Source organism: Canis aureus, chromosome 25, assembly GCF_053574225.1.
Source record: "Canis aureus isolate CA01 chromosome 25, VMU_Caureus_v.1.0, whole genome shotgun sequence".
In the NCBI taxonomy this organism is placed as follows: Eukaryota; Metazoa; Chordata; class Mammalia; order Carnivora; family Canidae; genus Canis; species Canis aureus.
The window spans coordinates 46253109-46264753 of record NC_135635.1 but is presented as its reverse complement, the minus strand read 5'-3'; the positions used below and the strand labels follow the sequence as shown (position 1 = coordinate 46264753).

The 11645-nt window shown below is 42.0% G+C and overlaps 1 protein-coding gene across 5 annotated transcripts in view; it reads right to left on the bottom strand.

Annotated features, from left to right (window-relative positions):
• The window catches only part of CECR2 (CECR2 histone acetyl-lysine reader), a 175108-nt gene that overhangs the window by 5431 nt on the left and 158032 nt on the right, over window positions 1-11645 (bottom strand). For 3 of the 5 annotated variants that reach the window (XM_077871714.1, XM_077871717.1, XM_077871716.1), the window contains 3 exons: window positions 10523-11369; window positions 2542-3964; window positions 367-478 (listed from right to left, as the gene is read on the bottom strand). In XM_077871714.1, coding sequence (XP_077727840.1) covers window positions 367-478; window positions 2542-3964; window positions 10523-11369 — 2382 coding nt within the window. The remainder of the gene's footprint in view (window positions 1-366; window positions 479-2541; window positions 3965-10522; window positions 11370-11645) is intronic. The other 2 variants (XM_077871715.1, XM_077871718.1) reach the window with 2 other exon arrangements.

Below are 11645 nucleotides of genomic sequence, written 5' to 3'. Positions count from 1 at the left end.
TTTGGAAAAAGGAGCCTTGAACAATCCCCAAACAGCTGGTTACCAGACGAAAAGAAAATAGGAACATGAAGCTACTTCTGAGACGGTCTTCTCTCTCTCTCTCTCTCTCTCTTTTTTTTTTTAAAGATTCCCATGAGGCTGTCTTCTCTGGACTCTCCCCATTGTTGAATCAACTGAGAGCACAGGGCCTGGGTGGCTCTTTTTACTTGGTTGCCAGGAGGGCATGATGTACTAGATTCTAGTTCAAGTTCCTATATTAACAGGACATCTTAAAATATATATATTTTTCAGAATCACAATAAACTCATAATGAAGTATTTCCTGCCATCTGGAAGAATAACAGGAATTCTAATTTTGGATTTTTACCTGATCAAGAGGAAGTGTTGGGGGCTTATGTGGTGTCAGCTCTTCCTGTGATGTTGCTGGTGTTGGGGTCTTTGGGAACGAGGACTGTGACTGGACTGGATGCATTTGCATTCTATAGCCACAAGTAAGAACAGTTAAGAATTAATGAAGACATATTAATTAGAAAGGAAAGAGATCCTTTAATCATGAAAATCTCAGGGCGATAGTGCCTTAATTATCTAGGTAATCAAACTTGGAATCAACACAGGGACAAAGTACTACAAGTCTGATGCAATCATGTGACACCGCCTAAACAGTGTTCTTGACAAGTGTTTAAATGGACTCCAAACATAGGGAACAATGAGAAAAATCCAGAATCTGGGACATCTTACATGAGAACTAGCCTCAAATGTTTGAAAAACAAAACAAAACGATGACAGAATACATGTTGTAAATTAAGAGACTAAAGGACAGAGAAACCAAATATAAATACATTAACCTTAAGTGAATCCTGGATGGGAAAAAAACCCAAAATAAGATAAAACAAAGAAGCACAGCCATAAGAGACATTTTGGGGACAAATGGAGAAATTAAATAAGGGCTCTATATTAAACACTATTACTGTTATTTTCCTTCCATGGAATAACAGTTTCAGATTGTGCTCCAGGAGAATGACATAACTTGCAGCTGAAGTATATAGGGAGAAGGGGTCATGAAGTCTGCAACTTACTTCCCAATGGTTTGAAACAAAACATCAACATAAGTGATGAAGCATAAAACAAATATGGCAGAACAGTAAATGGGGAAGAAGTTTTGGAGGTAAGGTCTCAGGCTGGCATTGAAGAGCGGCACATTTGTTTTCAAGTTGGATGGTACTGGCTTTATGATTAGGGGTTCATGACTTTGGTGTAAAACAAGTTCATTTAACTGTTTTTATATATTATTAACTTGAAAATCTTCTGGATCACTGATCACCTCACGGAGCCTTAAAAACATCACTATTTGGGATCCCTGGGTGGCGCAGCGGTTTGGCGCCTGCCTTTGGCCCAGGGCGTGATCCTGGAGACCCGGGATCGAATCCCATGTCGGGCTCCCAGTGCATGGAGCCTGCTTCTCCCTCTGCCTGTGTCTCTGCCTCTCTCTCTCTCTGTGTGACTATCAAAAATAAATAAATAAATAAATAAATAAATAAATAAATAAATAAATAAATAAATAAAATAAAAAAAAACAAAAACAAAAAAACATCACTATTTGCAAGAATTCTCATGCGGACTGAATATGATTTGTTTTAATTCTGGATAAACCTAGTTTCTTTATTCAGTAGTGTTAGAGGAAGGAATGAAAGGCAAGGGATAAAACCTGAACATTACACATGATCTCCCATAACCTCAGGTTTGAAAGACCTATTTTACCTTGATCAGAGTATCTGAACTTAGCAGCAATGCTGATGCCTCTGCCTATGGCTCTTGAACTGTGGCTATCAAGTTTCCAGTGTCAAGATCTAACCAGTCATTTATGTATTTGTCTTTTTAAATTTTATTTTATTTTTAAAGATTTTATTTATTATTTATTTATTTATTTACTTATTATTTATTCATTCATTCATTCATGAGAGACACAGAAAGAGAGAGAGAGACAGGCAGAGACATAGGTACAGGGAGAAGGAGGATCCATGCAGGGAGCCTGATGTGAGACTCGATCTTGGGACTCCAGGATCATACCCTGGGCCGAATTCGGTGCTAAACCGCTGAGACATCCAGGCGTCCCTGTATTTATCTTTTTTTTTTTTTTTTTAAATTTATGCATGCACATGAGAGAGCGAGTGAGAGCGAGCAAGCAAGAGCAGGGAGGAGAGGGAGAAGCAGGCTTCTTGCTGAGCAGGATGTGGGGCTCAATCCCAGGACCCTGAGATCATGACTTGAGTCAAAGGCAGATGCTTCACTGACTAAGCCACACAGGCACCCAGCCAATTCACTTCCATGAGGGAACACAATGCCAAAGATAAAATCAGACTCAAAGGCTGAAACATTTCCAGTACGTCTCCAATTATCAGTGATTCACACACTTTCCTTGGAACTACACCACTAAAGGTTATCACCTTCGTTCCCTAAAGCCATTTTTCTTTCTAAAACTAACATGTATTCTATTCTCAGAAAAAAGAAACAAAATCCAAGAAACTACTGAATGCAATCTTACCCTGAAGGCCTATACATTTCCTGGAAAGGTCCCCTTATTCCACTTCCAGTGCCAATCTGTTCCATCATTACAGCTTGAAAGTGACCCAGGCCCTCCTCCTGGCAGCGATAGATAGGGCCCTCCTGAGAGAGGCCATTGGGCTGGGCAGCCACTGGATGATGAGGTGGGTGAGGAGCCACAGGGGAAGAGTAAGGCCTAGGCTGGAAATGACTGGCTGGCCGCTGAGGTGTGTAAGGAGGCCCTGTCTGTAGCATCACACCATGGGGTTGGAAAGTAGATGAACCGAATCCCATTCCTGAACTCAGAGGTGGAGGAGGAGTTCCATAAAGATACTCGCTGGTTGACAATGAGCTCTGCCGCTTGGTAGCTGCATTATGGTTGTCCAGGTCTAAAAATTCTTTTGGACTCTCTGGCCTCTCCATCGATTCATCCAGCTTCTCTTCCTCTGGACCAGGATTCTGCCCATCAGTTGAGACTACTTTAGCAGCCACCACATCCATTTGGGTTGGGGAAGTTAAGGCAGCATTCAGTGTCTCACAGCCTTGCAGATTAGCCAAGGTACTCTTATCTGAGAAGAGGGGCCTTGGTGGGGGAGGTGGATTAGGTGGGAGCCCACTTGGGCTTCCTGGGGGATGAATATGTCTTTGCCAGTCAGAAAAGCCCTGCGGACACGGATAATAAGGAGTTCGCTGATAGTGATGGTAGGAAGGCTGAGGCGGTGACTGGTAGGAATACCTCATTCCTTGGTGGGGACGATACCGGGGAAAGACTCCAGAATGAGAGTTATTAGATTGAAAGCCCCTAGGGGGAAAATGCTGAGGATGGGATATTGGGGGTTTACTTCCCATCATGGGGCCCAAACCTTGCAGACCTGGACTGATGTGGTAATGTGTGGCTGAATTTGGGTATTCCAGGCCAGGCATGTATAAGGGAGAAAACTGGCTTACGGTGCCCCCCAGCAAATTGGGGTCTGTGTTGGGAGGTGTAGCAGGGTTCTGTCCTGTACATGGCATGGTTTCCTGTAGCGTTTTGCCTCTGGGGCAGAGTGGCTTTTCTGAATCACTACCACCAAGGCCCTTCCCCTCTGATCCACAAGGGGATGCTTCAACAATCACTCCATTTTCAGCTAGAACCCCTCTATCTGCCAGAGTGGAGAGGTCTTGCATACATCCTTGAGTGGCTGGGCTGGTATAGTTGCTCTCTGGGGGCCAGGCATTCTTGCTCTTTGTTGCTTTACAGTTTTCTCCAGATTCTGAGGAGTCGCTTTTGAGCTCTGGGCCCTCTGTTTCCCTTTCCTGTGGCGAGCTCTGCCTGGTACAGTCGGTCTGCAAGGGAGGTGTAGGGTGAGGTAGTTGTTTGAGGTAAATTCCCTCTGAAGCACCAATGTTTGGTGGTTTCTCCTCAAGCCCAGGCAAGGGATCTGCTGTAGGAAAAACACAGATCCAAGTAATAATTCAGTAGCTGAAATTACAATACTGATGGGGATGACAGTGAAAAGAACATGAAAGCAATCAGATAAGGACAGGTGGGGTTGAGGTGGATATGTGGTCATTCAAGCTTCAGCTAAAAATTTTGAAGGTCTGTGAAAGGGATCATGATGTCGAGGCCCTTGTAAACTCCACCTTATAGACCAAGAGATAATACCTAGCACCTCTACAGCTAACTCATAAAGTCTGCCAAAGAATGGAAATATCCCTGTCTCTCTCTTGCTGTGCTGTCACAGTCAGATTAGTAAATGAGTGGGAGATAATTCAAGTAGATGCAGGTCATATATGGAGATACAATAAGAAAGACAAGTACATGATGGAAAAGTTTCAAGAAAGCTAGATCCCTGACTTCTGCCCCTCAAACAATAAGTTCCACAGCAGCAAGGACTTTATTTTGTTCCCCACCACTGTTTGTACTTGCACAAAATAGGGAATAAAGATTTCTTGAATGAAAGAAAATATTTAACTTGTCTAGATGTCTTGAAAACAAGATGGCTACAGAATAAAACTCAAAAGCCACCTTTAACTATTATAGAAATTTACTACACCCAAATAAATTAATTTACCAGGCTCAAATGCTTAATTATAAACTCAGAATTCTTTATCTTGTTGTTCTGTCAAACCAGAAATATGCTATTATTACATCCTTTCAAGTAGAACAGAGTTGTTGCTCAGGTGTGAACAAAATACAATTCTGGGGGATGCCTGGGTGGCTCAGTGGTTGAGTGTCTTGCCTTTGGTTCAGGGCGTAGTCCTGGGGTCCTGGGATGGAGTCCTGCATTGGACTCCCTGTAAGGAGCCTGCTTCTCTCTCTGCCTGTGTCTCTGCCTCTCTCTCTCTGTGTGTCTCTCATGAATAAATAAAATCTTAAAAAAAAAAAAATTCTGGTAACAGATCTTAAAGACAAGATTAAGTATTCACAACAACTTTTAAAGACCTACTAAAAATCTCAGTCAACTAATGAACTAATGCTGGCTTGAAAAATCAAAGGTGGGCAGCCCCGGTGGCTCAGCAGTTTAGTGCCACCTTCAGCCTGGGGTGTAACCCTGGAGACCCGGGATCGAGTCCCACGTTGGGTTCCCTGTATGGAGCCTACTTCCCTCTCTCTCGCTCTCTCTGCCATGAATAAATAAATAAAATCTTAAAAAAAAAAAAAAAAAAAAAACCCAAAGGTATAAGCTATACAATGAAATTTAAATCAACACTTTTCATTTTGTCAACATAAAACGTGGCAACTAACAAATAGCCTTATCCACATTTTCACCAGAGGGTTTATTCTGAAGCTTGAGTTCCAGACACCATTTAAAATCAGTATTAGACAATTGTGTTAGAGCTAGTGTTCACAAGTGGGCCTTCCCTTGAAAGAAACACTTTTAAAAAGTAAGTCTGAATTGGGGAATATGGCAGAGTAGGAGGATCTTAAGCTCATCTCGTCTCATGGTAACAACTAGGTAACTAGATAATACCAGGATCAGCAGAAAGCAACCTAAAGGCTGGCAGAACAGACTCTCCACAGCTAAATGTAGAGCAGTGGCCACATCCAGGAGGGTAGGAAGGACAGAGGCGTTGTTGGGAGCCAAATGGATCCCCAGGCTGTCCACAGCAGGGAGGGATGCAGTGGGCATACAGATGGGAGAGGGGCAGATGCCCAAACCAGAAACCCCAGGCACGGAACCTGTGTGGGGAAGGTGAATTCCTGTTACATTTGGGTTTGAAAACCAGAGGGACCCAAGAATCTGGGGCTTATTGGTACCTGAAACTTTAAAAATCAGTGGGCTCAGCTCTGGGAAATCCAGGAGACTAGAGTCCCTGGCCTTAAAAAGACAGCAGCCCTACTGAGATAGAGCATAGAAGCAACAGTGTGAAAAAATATCTGACTTTTATGGAAAGGAGATTCATTTACTCATAGTGTATACTGGAGGGGAAGGAATCTTTGGGAGACCACTCAAAGAACAAAAGTGGGCAGGCACCATTTTCCTCCCTTGCTTCCTAGCCTAGATAGATGGACACCCGTGGGAACCAGCGCAGTGCTAACACTTGTCACAGAGCTATCAGTGTGCCCTGCCCTGGCATTCTCCTGCAGAAATACCCCTCCACCCAAGCCTGGGCAGAAGTTTCCTGGGCAGCTGCAGCTCTCTCCTCCAGCAGACTGGTGAGGAGCTTCCTGGCAGTTATGGGTCCTGTTTTGCATTTTTCTGTTGACTTGGCCCCCTCAATATGCCCTTGGCTGGAGCCCACCCAAAGAGATGCCAAGAGCCTGGGAAGATGCAAGCAGCTAGGACAAGGACAAGCACTACTTCAAAGAGATTCCTGCCCTGCTTGGATACAGGAGAAGATAACCACACATACCAGTCTCACTGAGGCTCCCACAGTGGGCTGGGGGTAGACAAGCTGTTTGGACTGAAGGCCAACCCTACCAATGAAAGCTTCTCAGAGGACAACACACAGAAAGTGTCCAGCAGTTTGGTTCTACTGCACCTCTGATAAATGCCTGGCCTAACTCAACCCAAGCTTGGGTGGCCCAAGACTGACCCACTAACAATGCAGGGACTAAACAGGCAACAGGCAAATAGAGCCACTGTAGACAACTGGATTGAAGGCAAATGTGTCTCAGTTGCAAGACTCAGCTACTCTACAGTATGGTGCACACAACACGCTGAAGCCAGTTATACATAAAAGAAATCCCATAAAACCATAAGCTCATTTTTCAGGAGAAACTTTGTAGGCCACAGGAAATGATATAATATATCCAAAGTGCTAAAAGAAAAAAACACCAGTAGCCAAGAATATTCTATTCAGGAACGCTATCATTAACTAGAAGGAGAGTCTTCTCAGGCAAAGAAAAATTAAGGGAATTCATCATCACTAACCAGACCTACGAGAAATCTTAAAAGGGACTTTGAGTGGAAAGGAAAGATCATATGCAGGAGTAAGAAAAGAAGGAAGCACAAAAGCAGGGAAGTTAAGTATATCTATAAAAGTCAGTTAAAGTGATTCACAAAACAAAAGGATAAAAAGTACGACACCATTTGCCTAAAACCTGGTGGGGAGGCATGGTGGAAGTAAAGAATGGGTTCAAATTTAAGTGACAATCAACTTAACATAGACTACTACATGCAAAAGATGGGGTATATATATATACCTAATAGCAACCACACATCAAAAACCAGTAGTTGATATACAAAAAATACAGAGAAAGGAATCCAAGTGTATCACTACAGAAAGCCACCAAACCTGACAAAAGAGGGCCAAGAGAAGAAACAGAGAACTAAAAAAAGAAACCAAAAAAAAAAAAAAAAAAAAACCAAAAAAAAAAAAAAAAAAACAAAACCTTAAAACAAGTAACAATGGTAATACGAACTTATCTATAAATAATTCTCTGAAAAAAAAAATTACTCTGGATGTAAATGGACTAAATGTTCCAATCAAAATATATGGTGCGGGATCCCTGGGTGGCGCAGCGGTTTAGCGCCTGCCTTTGGCCCAGGGCGCGATCCTGGAGACCCAGGATCGAATCCCACGTCGGGCTCCCAGTGCATGGAGCCTGCTTCTCCCTCTGCCTGTGTCTCTACCTCTCTCTCTCTCTCTCTCTCACTGTGTGCCTATCATAAAAAAAAAAAAAAAAAAAAAAATATATATATATATATATATATATATATATGGTGCTACAATTGATTAAAAAGAAAAAAAAAAAGGCTCATCTATAATGCTGCCTACAAGAGACTCATTTCAGACCAAAAAGACACATGCAGGGCAGCCTGGGTGGCTCAGTGGTTTAGCACTGCCTTCAGCCCAGGGCGTGATCCTGGAGACCCGGGATTGAGTCCCATGTCGGGCTCCCTGCATGGAGCCTGCTTCTCCCTCTGTCTGTGTCTCTGCCTCCACTCCCCCCCCCCCCCCCCCGTGAATAAATAAATAAAATCTTAAAAAGATTTAAAAACACATTCAGATTGAAAGTGAAGGGACGGAGAAGCATTTAATCATGCAAATGGATGTCAAAAGAAACACAAGGTAGCAATACCTATTTCAGACAAAACAGAATGTAACAAAGACTGTAATAAGAGACAAAGAAGGACACTACATAATCAAAAGGCAAGATCCCATAAGAAGATATAACAATTGTAAATATTTATGCACCCAACACTGGAACACTGAAATACAAAAAGCAGCCAATGACAAACATAAAGGAAATAATAAGAATACAATAATAATAGGGGACTTTCACACCCTACTTATATCAATGGACAGAGCATCCAACAGAAAATCAACAAGGAAGAGAGAGAGAGGCAGAGAACCCTGGAGTTCTGGGATCGAGTTCCACATCGGGCTCTTGTGTGGAGCCTGCTTCTCCCAGCGCCTGTGTCTCTCTCTCTTGCTGTGCCTCTCATGAATAAATAAATAAAATTTTTAAAAACAAACAAAAAACCATTTTTTTTAAAAACAAAAAAAAAATTTATTTTTAAGTGATCTCTACAACCAACATGGGACTTGAATTCACAACCCCAAGATAAAGAGTTGCATATTCTACTGATTGAGCCAGCCAGGCGCCCATTTACAGTTTCACCAAAAATAATAAAATACCTAGAAGTAAACTTAACAAAGGAGGCAAAAAAGGTTGATACTCTGAAAACTATAAAACACTGATAAAAAAAAATTAAAGACAAGATAATCAATGGAAAGATATGCCATTAAAAAAAAAAAAAAAAAAAAAAAGGGAAGTCAGCCCAAGTGGCTCAGTGGTTTAGCGCTGACTTCGGCCCAGGGCATGATCCTGGAGATGCAGGATCGAGTCCCATGTCAGGCTCCCTGCATGGAGCCTGCTTCTCCCTCTGCCTGTGTCTCTGCCTCTCTATGTCTCTCATGAATAGATAAATAAAATCTTAAAAAAAAAGGGGGGGGGGGGGCAGAAGACATGAACAGACATTTCTTCAAAGAAGGCATTTAAATAGCCAACAGACACATGAAAAGATGCTTATCATCAAGGAAATGCTAATTAAAACCACAATGAGGTATCACCTCACAGCCCACAGAATGGCTAAAATCAACAACACAAGAAACAAATGTTGGTGAGGATGTAGAAAAAAAAACATTGGGCACTGTTGGGAGGAAAGCAAACTGGTGTAGCCAATTCTAGAAAATCGTATGGAGGTTCCTCAAAAAATTAAAAATAGAATTACCATATGATCCATTAATTCCACTACTGGGTATTTGTCCAAAGAATAGGAGAACAATAATTTGAAAGGTATATGCACCCTATGTTTACTACAGCACTAGAGTTTACTTAGCTATCTACAATAGCCAGGATATGGAAGCAACCCATGTGTCCACTGAAAGATGAATGGATCAAGAAGTGGTTATGAATAAATAATGGAGTATTGACCATAAAAAATGAAATATTGCTATTTACAACAACATGGATGGAAGATATAATGCTAAGTGAAATAAATCAGGAGAAAAACAAATACCATATGATTTCACTCATATGGGGAATTTAAAAAACGAACAAAGAAAAAGACCAACAGAAAAACGGACTCTTAATTATAGAGAACTGATGGTTACCAGAGAGGAGGTGGGTGGGGAAATGGGTGAAATAGGTGATGGGAATTAAGAGCACACTTATCAAAAAAAAAAAAAGAAAAAAAAAAGAAAAAAAGAGCACACTTATCATGAAGAGCACAGAGTAATGTAGGGATTTGTTGAATCACAATATTGTACACCTGAAACTAATATAACACTGTATATAGTATTATATACAATTATAGTTGGGGCTGGATCCCACAACTCTGAGATCATGACCTGAGCTGAAATCAAGAGTCAGACGCTTAAATGACTGAGCCACTCAGGTGCCCCTCTCCAGTCATATGTTGAAGAAAATAACATAAGACGGGGTGGACATCTATTCTAGAAACATGCACTAATTACACAAAGTATGCTTTTCATCTTCTAAATTTTCAGGTTAATCTCTTAAATGATATTTCTAAGAAATCCCTTCTAGATATGCTAGGTCTAACCACTCTTCATTCTGAGTAGCTATAGATATGTGTCCAAAGAATAGAAGGATGGAAATAATCAGGTTTTAAGTGCTGAAAACTTATTTCATAATGATAAAGTTTAAGACTGTCATTCTTCAAGATAGTTTGAGGATGCAGTGGTTGAGAGCATGGGGGCTAGACTGAGTGGGTCTGGGTAAAAATCTCGGCTCCACCACTTACTAGCAACGTGAAGCCAAGCAACCTAATGCTTTGTGCCTTGGATTTTCCATCTTTATAAACAAGAATAATAAAATAGCCATGTCTATAAGTCTCAAAAAAACTGCATGGTACAGGAAGGACCACATTTGTGTAACCATCACTACTACCTTTCAGATCTTTGGCCCAATCCAAGTGAGTAGTTCAAGAAGCTAGAAGTAAGTTTGACAGACTTTGTAAAAAAGATTCCTTTTGAATTAAGAGTTTTCATGTTAGACATCAGACAAAAGTGTTGGTGTAAATTACCTCGGTCATTCTCAGGCTCTTGTGTTTCACTGTTCTCCTGTGTCCTCCCAGGGTTCCCCAAGGTAGGCTTGGGGGCTGACACACTTACTGATGCTGAGTGAGCTACCTGTGGAAAAGGGCCAGGTAAATGGGGGGGTGTAGGCTGTCTGGGGTGGTAAGGCACACCTGGTGGGCAAACTCGGGAAGAAAGTTGCTGCATGGCAATCATCTCTGGGCTGTCCATCATGGAGTCCCCTCCTTGTACCCCTCGCAGAGCCTGGGAGGGTGCTCCAAAAAGAGAACTTGGCGTTGGGGCCAGAGGTGGCTGTAACCGATGTCCACCAGATTTACAGGGTGGTCGCATATACCCTGAAGAAGCAACTCCATGAGGTAGAAAGCTTGATTGTTCAGTCCACTGGTTTGTGGGGAGAGGAGGTCTCATCACTCGAGAATCCATCATATGACCAAGAGTACGAGGCTGGTGAGAGGGTCCTGGCCCCATGGGGGGCTTCTCATCTGTGCCCAAGGTTCCTGGATTTGTAGCACCATGGTTCCCATTCCAGACAGCAGTGTGTACTCGATTCAGGTACTTGTATGATCGGTACATGTGACTGGGAGGAATTTCTGAGCTTTCAGTAAAGTCTGGGGGTCGAGTTGGAGCCCCACCATGCCTAGGAGGAATAAATCCTGACTGGAATTGAGTAGGGGGATAAATATTTCCATCCTGACTGGGGCCACCCATTTGCCTAAGCTGTAAGGATCCAGGATGTGATCCCATGTTAGTAAGGTGTGTCAGCCCCCCACACATTTGCTTCTCTTCTGGTGTCCCTAGCCTGGGTCCTCGGTGGTTGTTAATTCCAACTGGAGGCTGGCAACAAGAAAAGAAAAAAAAGCAGAGTTAAAATAAAATCTTAAAAAAAAAAAAAAAAAAAAAAGGACAGAAGACATGAACAGACATTTCTTCAAAGAAGACATTTAAATAGCCAATGGACACATGAAAAGATGCTTATCATCAAGGAAATGCAAATCAAAACCACAATGACCCATAAAATAAGGCATATCTTATAATGTGTTTAATCTATAGTAATAAACTCTATAGAATGAAAGATGATGAATTAACTTTAACCTGGTAGGAGACTGTACT